At 43.2% G+C, this 17,169-nt stretch overlaps 1 protein-coding gene across 2 annotated transcripts in view; it reads right to left on the bottom strand.

Annotated features, from left to right (window-relative positions):
- The window catches only part of LOC143301837 (protein polyglycylase TTLL10-like), a 47,996-nt gene that overhangs the window by 15,174 nt on the left and 15,653 nt on the right, over positions 1-17,169 (bottom strand). For both annotated transcript variants that reach the window (XM_076616255.1, XM_076616254.1), the window contains exons 3-6: positions 16,038-16,156; positions 6,998-7,198; positions 2,820-2,982; positions 725-896 (exon numbers count right to left, since the gene is read on the bottom strand). In XM_076616255.1, the coding sequence (XP_076472370.1) occupies positions 725-896; positions 2,820-2,982; positions 6,998-7,198; positions 16,038-16,156 (655 nt within the window). The remainder of the gene's footprint in view (positions 1-724; positions 897-2,819; positions 2,983-6,997; positions 7,199-16,037; positions 16,157-17,169) is intronic.

Raw genomic sequence — 17,169 nt, 5'->3', positions numbered from 1 at the left:
TTCTTCTTCAACCCCCATCCCCAAACCCCCTCCACCTTCCCTCAAAGCCCTCCGCACCCCTCCCTCCGTCCCCAAAACCCACTCCCCTCCCCTCCTCCCCCTCTGCTGACCTGGTCGGTGAGGTGTGTGGTGAGGTCAGCGTGGTCGTTATCATACCGGTGGCAGTCCACCTTCCCCAATCCCCACCACTTTCCTTACAACCCCCACCCCACTCCCTACACCCCATCCCTCCACACCCACCCACACATCCTGTGCTGACCTGGTCGGTGGGGTGTGTGGTGAGGTCAGCGTGGTCGTTATCATACCGGTGGCAGTCCACCTTCCCCAATCCCCACCACTTTCCTTACAACCCCCACCCCACTCCCTACGCCCCAGCCCTCCACACCCACCCACACATCCTGTGCTGACCTGCTCGGTGAGGTGTGTGGTGAGGTCAGCATGGTCGTTATCATACCGGTGGCAGTCCACCTTCCCCGACCCCCACCACTTCCCCTACAACTTTTTCAACCCCCACCCCACTCCCTACGCCCCATCCCTCCACACCCACCCACACATCCTGTGCTGACCTGGTCGGTGAGGTGTGTGGTGAGGTCAGCGTGGTCGTTATCATACCGGTGGCAGTCCACCTTCCCCGACCCCCACCACTTCCCCTACAACTTTTTCAACCCCCACCCCACTCCCTACGCCCCATCCCTCCACACCCACCCACACATCCTGTGCTGACCTGGTTGGTGAGGTGTGTGGTGAGGTCGGTGTCGTCGTGGTCGTACTTGTGGCAGGACAGACGGATGTAGCCGTGCTGGAAGAGGATCAGGTAGGGCATTGTGCTGGCGATCAGCATGTAGGCACGGATGTCGAACTTCCGACCCTCCAACAGTAAGGGGTTCGTGATGTACCTGGGGGGCAGGAGGGGAGTGGGGGCAGGGGAACAGAGTGTGGAGTGTAGATTATAGAGTTGAGTAGCGTATAAAGTAGAGTAGAAAACAGAACAAAGTAGAGTAGAACAGACTTGAAAGTAGAGAGTTGAATAAGGAGAGTGGAGTAGGGTGGAGAAGAGTAGAGTGGAGTGGAGCACAACAGAGCAGAGTAGAAAAAAGCAGAGTAGAGTGGAGCAGTGTAGAAAAGAGCAGAGCAGTGTAGAAAAAAGCAAAGTAGAGTGGAGCAGTGTAGAAAAAAGCAAAGTAGAGTGGAGCAGAGTAGAAAAGAGCAGAGCAGTGTAGAAAAAAGCAAAGTAGAGTGGAGTAGAGTAGAAAAGAGCAGATTAGAAAAAAAAAGAGTAAAGTAGGGTGGAGTAGAGCAGAGTAGAAAAGAGCAGAGTAGATTTGAGTACAGTAAAGAAGTGTAGAGTAAAAAAAAAAAGAAAAAGAAAAGCAGATCAGAGTAGAGTAGGGTGATGTAGAATAGAGTAGAAAAAAGCATAGCAGAATTGAGCAGAGCAGAGTGGAGCAGAAAAGAGCAGAGCTGAGCAGAGTAGAATGGGGTAGAAAAGAGCAAAGCATAGTAGAGTGGAGTAGAGTATAGTAGAAAAGAGCAGAGTGAAGCAGAGTAGAGTACAGTAGACTAGAGTGGAGCAGAGTGGAGCAGAGAGGAGTAGAGTGGAGTAGAGTAGAGTGAGTAGAAAGGAGCAGAGTGGAGTGGGGAAGAGAAGAAAAAAGTGGAGTGGAGTGGAGTACAGTAGAGTAGAAAAGAAAAGAGCAGAGTAGTGTAGAGTAGAAAAGAAAAGAAAGGAGCAGAGCAGAGTAGAACAGAGTAGTGTAGAGTAGAAAAGAAAAGAGCAGAGCAGAGTAGTGTAGAGTAGAAAAGAAAAGAGCAGAGTAGTGTAGAGTAGAAAAGAAAAGAGCAACAGAGTAGAGTAGAGTAGAAAAGAAAAGAGCAACAGAGTAGAGTAGAAAAGAAAAGAGCAACAGAGTAGAGTAGAGTAGAGTAGAAAAGAAAAGAGCAACAGAGTAGAGTAGAAAAGAAAAGAGCAGAATAGAGTAGAGTAGAATAGAAAAGAAAAGAGCAGAGTGGAGCACAGTAGAGCAGAAAAGAAAAGACCAGAGCGGAGTAGAGCGGAGTAGAGCAGAGTAGCATAGAAAAGAGTGGAGTAGAGCGGAGTCGAACCTCCGACCCTCCAGCAGTGGTTCGTGATGTACCTGGGGGGAGGGGGGGTGGGGGGGGGGCACTAGAGTGTAGAGTATGTAGTGGAGTAGGAAAGAGAAGACTGGAGTACAGTAGAGTAGAGCAGAGTAGAGTGGTGCAGAGTAGAGTAGAAAAGAGCAAGTAGAACAGAGCAGAACAGAACAGATAATAGCATTGTAGATTCGAGTATAGAGCAGAATAGAATAGAACAGAGTAGAATAGATAATAGCATTGTAGATTCCAGTATAGAGTGGAGCAGAACAGAGCAGAGCAGGATATAATAGAGTACAGCATTGTAGATTCGAGTCTATAGTAGAGTAGATCAAAGCACAGCAGAGTAGAGTAAAACAGAATAGAGCAGAGTAGACGAGGCAGAGTAGGGTAGAGTAGAATAGAAAAACAATAGCACAGTAGATTCGAGTGTACACTTGAGTAGAATAGAGCAGAGCAGAGGCAGATGACAGCACAGCAGAGTAGAGTTGAGTAGCACAGAGCAGAGCTGAACAGAAACAACAGTACTTTGTGTATAAAAAAACAAAAAACAAAAAAAAACACGTTCTTGTTGTCAGTATCATAATCATAATGATCATTATTATTCTTGTTCGTATCATCATCATCATCACAGTAGAAAAGAAAAGAAAAGAGCAGAGTGGAGTAGTGTAGAGTAGAAAACCACCACCACCACCATCGTCACCAACCTCTGCACGAGCCTCATGGTAGGGGGACGGGTGGCCAAGCGGTAGGACTCTTTCTTGGCCTCCCTCTCCGCCAGGATCTGGTCGATCTCCTCCCGGGTCCTCAGAAGGAAGATGCCCTTGCCCTGGTTGAGGCCGATTGGCTTGCAGATCCACGTCTCGCCGTCTGCACATCGGTCATGTGACATTGGTCATGTGACATTGTCGCTCACAGTCCTGCCGACCGAACATGGCTGATAATTATTTAAAGGTGATTATTATGCATATGTGTGGTTAGTGGTAAACAGTAATGTCTTTGGTATGAAAATGAAAAAAGGAAGAAAAAAACACACAATCTCTTTGGTATGAGAATAATAAAACAAAGTTAGAGAAAAAAACACAATAAACAAACTGATATATCTGAAAAAAAAGCACCCCCTTCAATTTAAACCAACACCGATAATGTAATATTATCTGAACCATAAGGCTCCAAAGGCAAATAAGACTGCGTTGTGCTGAGGATTCAAGACTTCAAGACTCCTTATTGGCTTCAAATAGAAGTTGGACGTCAGCCCTTCCCTGCTTTATCTACCATCCCCAGCTTACAAAAAAGGTCGTAAAAAAAGAAAAAACAACAAAAAACAAAACAAAAAAACAACCACCTTCAAACCCACACAAAAGTACAAAGAAAGTTCACATAACTCTACAAACGACACCGTAGAGTTTGTTTCAGTTTCAGTAGCTCAAGGAGGCGTCACTGCGTTCGGACAAATCCATATACGCTACACCACTATCTGCCAAGTAGATGCCTGACCAGCAGCGTAACACAACGCGCTTTGTCAGGCCTTGAGAAAAAATAAATAAAATAGAATAAATAAATAAAATAATTAATAATAATAATGTTACTAAGTGGGTGAGGAGACAGACAAGATAATGGAAGAAATATTTTTTCGCGAGTTCAGTCTTCAGTCTCTCACTCTCTCAGTAAACAAACAAAAAAAATAGACAAGGAATTTTTCCCTTAGCCAATTATAATTATTAAAACCAAGAAAAAAAATCTTTCATTCACGCTCTCTTCATCCTGAAAAAAAATAATCTTAAAAAACACAGGAACAATTGTCTTGACTATCAAGTCAAATTTCTTGGAAAAACCTGATGATCCAGTCCCAGGATCGCCTCAGTCCTAGGCTGGACAGCAGCCTACTCACAGTAGTGTCCACCCCACTCACTCGTGGGAAAACTCGGGCACCTCCTCAATGAACATTTCAGTTCAAGGTCCCTCCACTCCGTGGCCAGTCACATGGAGCCCTGACAACACTTTTTCCAGTTCTTAGCTCTCGACACACTCCATTTGAATTATTCCTTCTAGCTAATTTTCAATGTTCCCCCTTCATTTACTGTTCCCTTATTTTATTTTATTATATTTGTTATTCTTTCACACAACTCATGCATTCATACAATTTTCCAATTAACAATACAATATTCATTCATGAGTCACGTCTTATAAATTACACAAATACACAAAAAAGTATTGATTTATCAAAAAGTAAACATTTCAAAACGAACAGCAAAAACTACTATATTCACAAACTATTCAATCATTAGTTACATTTCGAATAAATAAAATAAATTTTCCCACCTGATGTTCGGAACATTGAAGGCACACAGACCACATCACATCACCCGAGCTCTGATGCATTCAGACTGACACTACAGCACATACATATAAGCACACACAAACATGAACATGCACAGCTCACGATTCACCCACACTTACCACGTGCAAAACATTTTCACATTCATACAGGTACTCGAAATGTACAAACAAAAATTTCGTTCTTCCTCTGGCCACAGGCATTCGAAACTCGCTCTGTCACAAATAATATAATAAATAAATAAATAATAATAATAATGAAAATAAAATAAATAAATAAATAAATAAATAAGACAACAAAGATGATAAATAAGCAAATAAATGTAAAAAAAAAAAGAAGAAAAAAAAAAAGGCAGACACACATTCACACACATATGCATAACAGATATGCACCAAACACGCAGTTTGACAGATATGAAAGCACAGTCAAATACACATAAACGTACATGAGCCCCCCCCCCCCCCCTCCGTAAAATAGAAAAGCTAGTGCCCATCCCAGTGTTTACAACTTCACACAGCCTAATTGGCAGAGGAAAACGCACTGTGTAAAAGAGAGAAAAATAAGTGTCAAGGCTTGCTAAACAGTAGAAAGGAGAGGGGAAAAAGTGTCAAGGCTTACTAAAAAGTAGAAAGGAGAGGGGGGGAAGTGTCAAGGCTTGCTACAAAGTTGAAAGGAGAGGGGGAAAAGTGTCAAGGCTTGCTAAACAGTAGAAAGGAGAGGGGAAAAAGTGTCAAGGCTTACTAAACAGTAGAAAGGAGAGGGGGAAAAGTGTCAAGGCTTGCTACAAAGTAGAAAGGAGAGGGGGAAAAGTGTCAAGGCTTGCTAAACAGTAGAAAGGAGAGGGGAAAAAGTGTCAAGGCTTACTAAACAGTAGAAAGGAGAGGGGGAAAAGTGTCAAGGCTTGCTACAAAGTAGAAAGGAGAGGGGGAAAAGTGTCAAGGCTTGCTAAAAAGTAGAAAGGAGAGGGGGAAAAGTGTCAAGGCTTGCTAAAAAGTAGAAAGGAGAGGGGGAAGTGTCAAGGATTGCTACAAAGTAGAAAGGAGAGGGGGAAAAGTGTCAAGGCTTGCTAAAAAGTAGAAAGGAGAGGGGGAAGTGTCAAGGATTGCTACAAAGTAGAAAGGAGAGTGAAAAAGTGTCAAGGCTTGCTAAAAAGTAGAAAGGAGAGGGGGGGAAGTGTCAAGGCTTGCTAAAAAGTAGAAAGGAGAGGGGGAAGTGTCAAGGCTTGCTAAACAGTAGAAAGGAGAGGGGGAAAAGTGTCAAGGCTTGCTAAACAGTAGAAAGGAGAGGGAAAACAAGTGTCAAGACTTGCTAAAACTGGAAAGGAGAGGGGGGAAAGTGTCAAGGCTTACTAAAAAAGAAAAGTGGAAAAGAGACCAAAAATGTGTCAAGGCTTGCTAAAAAAAAAAAAAAAAAAAAAAAAAAAAAAGTTGGAAAGCAGACCCCAAAAATGTCAAGGCTTGGTTTAAAAAAAGGTGGAATGGAGACCCAAAAAATGTCAAGGCTTGCTAAAAAAAAAAAGTTGGAAAGGAGACCCCAAAAAATGTCAAGGCTTGCTAAAAAAAAAAAAAAAAAAGGTGGGAAGGAGACCAAAAAATGTCAAGGCTTGCTAAAAAAAAATGGAAAGGAGACCCCAAAAAATGTCAAGGCTTGCTTAAAAAAAAAGTGGAAAGGAGACCAAAAAATGTCAAGGCTTGCTAAAATAAAAAGTTGGAAAGGAGACCCCAAAAAATGTCAAGGCTTGCTAAAAAAAAAAAAAAGGTGGAAAGGAGACCAAAAAAAAAGTGTCGAGGCTTGCTAAAAAAAAAAAAAAAAATAAAGAACATAAAAAATAAAAACCAGAAAGAAAGAAAGAAAGAAAGAAAGATGAAGGGAGTGGGTAGACACAAAAAGTAGACAGTAGTGAAGGAAGAAAAAAGGCAGAAACAAAGGGGATGGAAAAGAAATACACCACCCACCCCCTCTCTCTCTTTATCGATCTACATACACACCCACCACACACACCCACACCTGCAAACACAAACACACACACACACCTACATACAGAAACACCCACACACCAACATACAACACATTGTCAATGTCTTCAGTGTCGGCAGATTCGTGGGGGCTGTTGTTTGGGGGACGTGGTGGCGGTCTCCACTCTGGGAGGGACGCTCACTCAGTCTGGCTCAGCGACTAAGCCATTACTGTCGTTAGTAGGGGGCTTAGTAGGTGGTGTCCTAAGTACGTTGAATCAGAACAGGCACCACTGAACACCGCCGAAGTGACTCAGCAGCAGTGCAGGGTTTCCTCTGGTGTGTGGCCTCCTGGCGACCTAACATGGATGGTTCCCTGCGGACTGCCGATGCTGGAACTGTGACGGACGAACCCAGGTGTGGCCGTGTACGGGGAAATCTAAATGAGCGGCGTGAGAGTAATGCCAGTGAAAAGGTGCAGATGATGCCCCACACACCCCAAAAAAAAACGAAACAAAAAAATAACAAAATAAAACATACAACACATACGCAAGCATACCACCTGTCCCACACCCACACCCCCACACCTCACCTTTATACAGGTTCAGAAACACGGCTCTGTCCACTCTCTCGTCAAGCCGGTACGTCTCCGGGAAGAAGTCGACAAGGCGGAGGCGAGGGAAACGACCCTTGGTGGCGAACGTCACCCGCTCGTACTCCTGGAGACTACTGAGCAGACCCAGCTTGTTGGTCAGCAGCTTCCCGTTCGGGATGTGGTTGACGATCTGGTCGCCTGTAGGCAACAAGACAGTCCACGACTGAAGCTGTTGAGGGGATTTTTTTTTTTTTTTTTTTTTTTTTATTCTAAGAGCAAATTGCCTCCACGATTCCGCCTCAGTCATTCTTTCACATCACATACTGTTTCCTTTTTCTTCAAATTCTCTTTCTTTCAAATTCAATACGCTATTTTGTATTTGTATATGTATTTCTTTTTATCACAACAGATTTCTCTGTGTGAAATTCGGGCTGCTCTCCCCAGGGAGAGTGCGTCGCTACACTACAGCGCCACCCATTTTTTTTTTTTTTTTTTTTTGGTATTTTTTCCTGCGTGCAGTTTTATTTGTTTTTCCTATCGAAGTGGATTTCTCTACAGAATTTGGCCAGGAACAACCCTTTTGTTGGAGGAGTTCGAATATATACGTATATATACATACTCTTCTTATTATTGCCATCATTTCATTTGTTGTTGTTGTAGTTATTATCTCAGTGTCACCAATTTAGATTCTACAATGGCTCAGCATTTTTATATGACCTTGGTTTGCTTTTCATTCTTCTTCAGTTCCCTATCATTTTCACACACACAGAGACACAGACACACACACACACAGACACACACGCACACGCACATTTGATGTCAGTATTAAAGTGTATGTACTTGTCATTCATTTCTCTCTTTTTTTCTCTCTCTCTCTCGCTTCTGTTGTATAAAAATCACATTCACCACTACAAGCACCACCAGCACCACCAGCAGCACCAAAAACAAAACAGAATGAAAGACAAACGCAGACACCAACGAAAGAAACCAAAAGATCACCACTACCACCAAACAAAAAGAAAAAAGAAGAAGAATTCGAACCACCACCAACACAATAAACCCCAAACAAACACAAACCCATTCAAACTCAATGGAAAGACATTGTCAATGAGTAGATGATTGTTACTGCCGATACACAGACACCGCTTATAAATCTAACCACAGTCCCTAAAACAAAACCATTATTTTTTTTTTTAGTTTGCTCAAGGGAGAGGGAGGTGGGGGGTGGGGGGTGGGGGTGGGTGAGGATGGGGGCCGAGACAGAGACAGAGACAACCAGAAAAAAGAAGACAGAGATAAAGACAGAACACACACACACACACACACACACCAAACACCTCCCAAATTGCAGTCTTTGAAAGAGCTTTTATCCTCCACCAATATCCCCGCTCTTTCAGTCACACACCTCTTTTTTTTTTTTTTAAATATCTTTTTAAGATCAATATTTTTCACGAAGTCGCCTCAATATGACGGACATCGAAACAGAAACATTATTTCTCCATTACAGTCCAACAATGGGTCATTGCAAAACTTTGAAACTGATCGATTCTGACAAAAAGGGGAGGTGGGGGTGAGGGGAGAATAATAATTTTTAAAAAGACAAGAGAATTTCCTGTATTCATTTTATAGCCAAGAATCCCCACTGCCGACTCCCGTCACACCGACACACATATACACACACATACAAACACTACTTATTCACACACACACACACACACACACACACACACACATACACACCACACATGTACATACATACAAACACTACTTATTCACACACACACACACACACACACACCACACATGTACATACATACAAACACACTACTTATTCACACACACGCGCACACACACACACACACATACAAACACACTACGTATTCACACACACACACACACACACACATACAAACACACTGCTTATTCACACACACGCACACACACACACATACAAACACACTGCTTATTCACACACACGCACACACACACACACACTACTTATTCACACACACACGCACACACACACACATGTACATACATACAAACACACTACTTATTCACACACACACGCACACACACACTACTTATTCACACACACGCACACACACACATACACACCACACACACTAACTGCAATCTTTCTGAGGGCTTTTATCTTCCTCACTCAAGCATACACCTTTTAATGCCTTTAAAAAATATACACATATCAATACTTTTCAACATTATTTCTCCATAACTGTCACACAATGGACCATTGCTGAACTTTTAAACTAATCGATTCCGATTCCGGGAGGGGGGCGGTCGGGAAGAGACTAATTTTAAAAATGAAATTCCTGCTTTCATTTTACAGTCGAGAACCCCTATTCCCAACTCCCTTCACACACACACACACACACACACACACACACACACACACACACACACACACCAATATGCACAGATTCACACATTCAATTAATCACACACAAACACAGAGGCACACACACACATTCTCTCTCCGTTCCTCTCTCTCTCTCCCCCTATATCTCTCTTCCGTCCACCCCCACCCTCCTCCATTCTCTCCCCACCCACCCCTCCCCCCTCTATCTCTTTATGTCAGCACATATTTCTCTGAGGCCGGGTTGTCACGCCAGCGAATAGCTGACAGCTTCAGCTGAAATATTCACTGCACAGCACAGCACAGCACCTTACATACACACACACACACACACACAAACACTTGCGATATGTTAAAGTCTCAAATCCCTGAACTGAAATCATCTTCAGTGTTGACGATCTTCAGCAGTCCATTGCTAATGTATGACTTTTTGAACCCCTTGTTAAATAGCCCCAGTTGGTTCGCTGTTATAGTTGTTAGTTTTTCATTAGAAATATTTTATATTGTTATGGGTTTTTTTTTGTTCGTTTGCTTTTTGTTCTTTTTAAACAAAACTTAAATCAATCATTTTCTATATGCAACACACACACACACACACACACACACACTTTCACTTACTCGCATGCGTACACAGTAATCCCCCCCCCCCCTCCCTCCTCGATTTTCCTACCCTCGTCTAATATCACTTCCAGTGAAAAGACGTTAGACTAAAGAACGAACACAAACACACACACACACACAGACTCACACACATTTTTTCATCTATTTACCTATGTTAATAATGATAATAATAAAAGGGCATTTGATACTGTGAGAGGACAATAAACTGGCTTCTCATGTGCAGCAGGAATGTTTGTTGCCGACTGTGTTGAACCGAGTGGAAGGGCTAGGTTATCTCCCTTCGACCACTTAGCTTATACCTCTGAGCTATCGGGGACCCAAGTTGAATACTGTCTTGGAATGTCTGGAACTAATTAATGACGGGTTGTAAGCGTACTTTGTTAATTTTCCCGCCATTAAAAGTGTAGGAATATTTTTCTTTATTCTTGTATACCAACCTAACTTGGCCTTGTTGGTAAGATTTTTGTTTTTGTTTTTTTTTTTGCTTTTGGTTCGAATGTCAGAAAATTTTGTTTATTTTTTTGTGAATTATTATTAATAGTATCATTAATAAATAGTATTGTTGGGACTGAATGTGAGGGTACTACAGTGTGTTGAGGAAGGATGAAAATAGTACCTTGGGAATTTTCTTGGAGCTCTGGGTCACTTTGGCTCCAACCACTGGAGCAATAACATTTGTATTAGTATTTGTATTTCTTTTTATCACAACAGATTTCTCTGTGTGAAATTCGGGCTGCTCTCCCCAGGGAGAGCGCGTCGCTACACTACAACGCCACCCATTTTTTGGTATTTTTTCCTGCGTGCAGTTTTATTTGTTTTTCCTATCGATGTGGATTTTTTCTACAGAATTTTGCCAGGGACAACCCGTTTGTTGCCGTAGGTTCTTCTGCGTACGCTAAGTGCATGCTAGCACACGGGACCTCGGTTTATCGTCTCATCCGAATGACTAGCGTCCAGACCACCACTCAAGGTCTAGTGGAGGGGAAGAAAGTATCGGTGGCTGAGCTGTGATTCGAACCAGCGCGCTCAGATTCTCTCGCTTCCGAGGCGGACGTGTTACCTCCAGGCCATCACCCCACTTGAGCCAGCAGGTGCTTTGTGGAAGGGGAGAGACTGAGTGACTTAGGTTTACCGGCAGAATGTGTGTGTGAAGCTGACAGGCAGTTGTCACGAGCGCCTGTGGAAACATCTTAGTCCTGATGTGTGTGTTGGTATTTTTGTGTGTGTGTTTATCATTGCTGTTGTTTAAAGGACTCATTTTGGGGTTGTGTTCACAAGGTCCCATACATCGAACATTATTTTTGTTATTTAGGAAAACATATAGCTACCAACTAGCTCTTTATCCTTGGCTGGAAGTCCTCCTAGGAGACGGAACTCCGAAGAAAAAAACCTGCACCTGCCGAGGCCGTTCCACACGTGGCAGTATCTGCATCTGTGAGACTCTGAGCGTCAGTAGGCGAGAGAGTGGGGAAGGGACTGCACAACTCCTCTTCACAGAAAAAAAAGTCACCTGTGCTGGTCAGGCAACCAGGCTAATGTCGGAACGACGAGCTACACATGTGGGAAGTGCTGCACGTCCAGAATCGGCCTCTTCTCCCATAATATAAGGACGCACACCGACAGATAAGCCTGCCTGCCTACTCATCCGTCGGTCCGATGAGAGACTCCATCATAGCTACCAACCCCTTGCTAATCAAGAAACATCTTGATTATGGTTTTAATTTTATGTGTTAATATAATTGTCTGTGGAAGAACTTCACAGAATTCCATGATTTTATCTGTGGAAAAATTCCACTGATGGCTCGCTCATTTGCTGCGAGTTCCTTCAAACTGAAAGTAATTCCTTTTTTTAATGCTTTCTGTAATACAGTGTGTTTTGATGATGAATCTGTAATTTTGTGTAATCATGGTTAACTTGCCATGATCATGTGGACATGGCAGGTGTTTTGCTTCATTGACATCATTTCACCATGATCATGTGGACATGGCAGGTGTTTTGCTTCATTGACATTATTTCACCATGGTCATGTGGACATGGCAGATGTTTTGCTACATTGACATTATTTCACCATGATCATGTGGACATGGCAGATGTTTTGCTACATTATTTCACCATGGTCATGTGGACATGCCAGATGTTTTGCTACATTATTTCACCATGGTCATGTGGACATGCCAGATGTTTTGCTACATTGACATCATTTCACCATGGTCATGTGGACATGCCAGATGTTTTGCTACATTATTTCACCATGGTCATGTGGACATGCCAGATGTTTTGCTACATTATTTCACCATGGTCATGTGGACATGCCAGATGTTTTGCTACATTATTTCACCATGGTCATGTGGACATGGCAGATGCTTTGCTACACTGACATTATTTCACCATGGTCATGTGGACATGACAGATGCTTTGCTACACTGACATTATTTCACCATGGTCATGTGGACATGGCAGATGTTTTGCTACATTGACATTATTTCACCATGGTCATGTGGACATGGCAGATGTTTTGCTACATTATTTCACCATGGTCATATGGACATGGCAGATGTTTTGCTACATTATTTCACCATGGTCATGTGGACATGGCAGATGTTTTGCTAGATTGACATTATTTCACCATGATCATGTGGACATGGCAGATGCTTTGCTTCACTGACATTATTTCACCATGGTCATGTGGACATGACAGATGCTTTGCTACACTGACATTATTTCACCATGGTCATGTGGACATGACAGATGCTTTGCTACACTGACATTATTTCACCATGATCATGTGGACATGGTTGATGTTTTGCTACATTGACATCATTTCACCATAGTCATGTGGACATGGCAGATGTTTTGCTACATTATTTCACCATGGTCATATGGACATGGCAGATGTTTTGCTACATTATTTCACCATGGTCATGTGGACATGGCAGATGTTTTGCTAGATTGACATCATTTCACCATGGTCATGTGGACATGGCAGATGTTTTGCTTCATTGACATTATTTCACCATGGTCATGTGGACATGGTTGATGCCGTTTCTTGTTTTTCTATTGTTTTACCATGATCATGCGCATATGGTAATATTTGTTTAATCACCATTATTTTGCCATGATCATGTGGACATGGTAGATGTTGCTCTTGTTTTTATGTGTTGCCATGATCATGCTAACATGGTAATACATGCTGTTGTTTAATTGTCTTTAATTTGCCATGATCATGTGGACATGGTAATAATTTCCTTTGTTTAGTCACCATTAATTTACAATGATTATGTTTGCATAGTAATAATAATAATAATGGATACTTATATAGCACACTATCCAGAAATCTGCTCTAGGTGCTTTACAAAAACGCTTTTGTTAACATAAAACATTATATCTATGTTACATGCACACACCAAAATGTGGCTACACACACACACACACACACGCACGCACGCACACACACTCACACACACACACACACACACGCACGCACGCACACACACTCACACACACACACACACACACACACACACACACACACACACACACACACACACACGCTGCATACATACATTTTAACATACATGTGTATCTAACAGCTACCCTAACACATACGCACACATAGGCAGGCACAAACTTACATAAACACACGCACACACAATACACATTCATATACATGCATGTAGTTATGTACACATACATATGTATACACACATAGTCAAGCACAGCTAACGCAAAGGAAGTGGACCTGCCACAATTGAACTTACTGCTGAGGGAAAAGGTGAGTTTTGAGACGAGATTTAAAAGATGCGAGGGAATCAGAACGACGGAGGTTATCAGGGAGCTTGTTCAACGTCTTTGGCGATTGAAAAGAAAACGATATGTGTCCATAGGTCTTACTTCTGATGTGAGGTATCCTGAGAAGTCGAGTATCAGAGGAAGAACGGAGTTGGCGAGACGGGGTATGGATATGGATGAGTTCATAGTAGCAAGCCTTTCGTTTCATTGCTGTTAATTTGGCTTGTTTTGTTTCATTTCTTTCTGGTTTTTCTTTCGTTTTTGTTGAAGTTTTGGTTTGGAATTGAATACAAATGTGAACGGAGGACTGGACGTGAGTGTGGTACATACAAGTCTACATGGGTACATGACACATCAACCCTTCACACCTCTTGCCCCTGCAATACGTCCAATCTAATCAAACAAAAGCCGTAGGCGTTGGCACTGAAAAGTACGATAATGTATGCATACTGAAAACACACGAACACACCCGCACGCACAAATCCTCCCGCTCCAACTGCAACCCACACCCACACCACACAAGATATAGACACACACACACACACACACACGCACGCACACACACACACACACACACACACACACACACACACGCTCAAGCACATCTTGGCAGTTCAAGGCATATGAACATGTGTATGTTTAGAATAGTAGAAAAAAAATAATAAAACTTGACTAAAACATAAAACTGAAGACAAGGAGTTATTTCCTGGTTTGAATGGCTGGAAATAAATGAGTTTTCAAAGAGGTTTTGAAAGAAGGGCAAGAAACAGCAGGACGGACAGGAAACGGAAGTGAGTTCCATGCCGAGGAAGCCTGGAAAGAGAAAGTGCGTTATCCATGTGATCTGGTTCTGAAGGAGGGAAATTTTAAGAGACGGTCATCACCTGATGACCGGAGTCGGCGAGATGGAGAGCAGTAATGCAGCAGCTCAGAAAAGTAAGGAGGAGACATGCCAATCATAAATCTGCAGCACAGGAGAGAGAGTTTGTACTCTATTCTTTTCTCAATAGGTAGCCAGTGGAGGGAGTGAAAGAGAGGAGTGATATGAGCAAATGTGGAAGAACGGAAGATATGCTGTGCAGCATGGTTTTGGACTCTCTGAAGTCTGGATTACAAGTAGTTGGGGGCATCCAGCGAGTAAATTACAGTAGTCAAGCCTAGGTAGGACCAGGGAACAGACAAAGGTTTTTGTTGCATCTTGAGACAGGCTGAACAGAGCCTATTCTACGAAACTCAAGGTAACATATCTGACAGATTGAGGAAATCTACCGTTCAAAAGATAGAGTCTGGTCTACGTAAACACCAAGGTTGCGAACAGTTTTGTTTTTTTTAAGTTGGAACATTGCATCCATTTAACTGAACAGCTTGGGGGGACAGAGACAGAATGTTCTTGTGTCTTATAAACCTTAGGGTTTTAACGACATTAAAACGTATTCTATTCTGTTCTATTCTATTCACACACACCCTCCCTAATTGCAGTCTCTGAAAGGACTTTTATCCCCCACCAATATTCTCCCACTTTCTGTCACACACCTCCTTTTGATATCTTTTTTTAAAATATATGTATTTTTACGAAGCTGTCATAACCTTATGGGCATGGAAACAGGAACATTATTTCTCCAATACAGTCATACAGTGGATCGTTGCGGAACTTTTAAAATCATCGATTCTGACAAAACAACAACAACAAACAAACAAAACAAAACAAAAAAACAAAACCAACAACAAACAACAAAAAAACAAACCCCAAAAACAAAAACGAAAGAATGATTGTACAGTCAAGGACCTCAACGCTCGACTCCTGTCACACACACACACACTACATTACACTATACTACACTACATTACACTACACACACACTACATTACACTACACACACAAACTACATTACACTACACACACACAGACACACACTACATTACACGATACTACACTACACACACACACATTACACTACACACACACACACACACACAGGCACTACATTACACTACATACACACACACACAAACATACACACACTACATTACACTACACACACGCAGACACACACACACTACATTACACGATACCATACTACACACACACAAACAATTCACTACACTACACTACACACACACACACATATACACTACACAACACACACTACACTACACTACACAACACCACACACTACACTACACAACACACACACACACACACACACACACACAGAAAGACAGACAGACAGACAGAGGAAGTCACCCACCCTCCCTGAAAGCGGCATAGTTGATTTTACTCTTGCACTCCGTCCACTTGAGGCGGAACCTGTCGTCCGTTCTTTCCGTGATGCGTCTCCACCCCATCTCCAGCAGAGGCTTCTCCACCCTGGGCCAAACCCACCACCCGAGTCAGTCCACCCGTCACAACTGATCAATCAATTAGTCATCAGGTCCAGCTGAGCCTTCTCCACCCTGGGTCAAACCCACCACCCCAGTCAGTCCACCCGTCACAACTGATCAATCAATTAGTCATCAGGTCCAGCTGAGGCTTCTCCACCCTGGGTCAAACCCACCACCCCAGTCAGTCCACCCGTCACAACTGATCAATCAATTAGTCATCAGGTCCAGCTGAGCCTTCTCCACCCTGGGTCAAACCCACCACCCCAGTCAGTCCACCCGTCACAACTGATCAATCAATTAGTCATCAGGTCCAGCAGAGCCTTCTCCACCCTGGGTCAAACCCACCACCCCAGTCAGTCCACCCGTCACAACTGATCAATCAATTAGTCATCAGGTCCAGCTGAGGCTTCTCCACCCTGGGTCAAACACCCCACCCCAGTCAGTCCACCCGTCACACACTGATCAATCAATTAGTCATCAGGTCAAGCAGAGCCTTCTCCACCCTGGGTCAAACCCGCCACCCTAGTCAGTCCACCCTTCACAACTGATCAATCAATTAGTCATCAGGTCCAGCTGAGGCTTCTCCACCCTGGGTCAAACCCACCACCCCAGTCAGTCCACCCGTCACAACTGATCAATCAATTAGTCATCAGGTCCAGCTGAGCCTTCTCCACCCTGGGTCAAACACCCCACCCCAGTCAGTCCACCCGTCACAACTGATCAATCAATTAGTCATCAGGTCCAGCAGAGCCTTCTCCACCCTGGGTCAAACCCACCACCCTAGTCAGTCCACCCGTCACAACTGATCAATCAATTAGTCATCAGGTCCAGCTGAGGCTTCTCCACCCTGGGTCAAACCCACCACCCGAGTCAGTCCACCCGTCACAACTGATCAATCAATTAGTCATCAGGTCCAGCTGAGGCTTCTCCACCCTGGGTCAAACCCACCACCCCAGTCAGTCCACCCGTCACAACTGATCAATCAATTAGTCATCGGGT

This window comes from Babylonia areolata, chromosome 28 (genome assembly GCF_041734735.1).
Source record: "Babylonia areolata isolate BAREFJ2019XMU chromosome 28, ASM4173473v1, whole genome shotgun sequence".
Lineage (NCBI taxonomy): Eukaryota > Metazoa > Mollusca > Gastropoda > Neogastropoda > Buccinidae > Babylonia > Babylonia areolata.
Note: the sequence above shows the minus strand (reverse complement) of the source record. Positions and strands in the feature narration are given on the sequence as shown.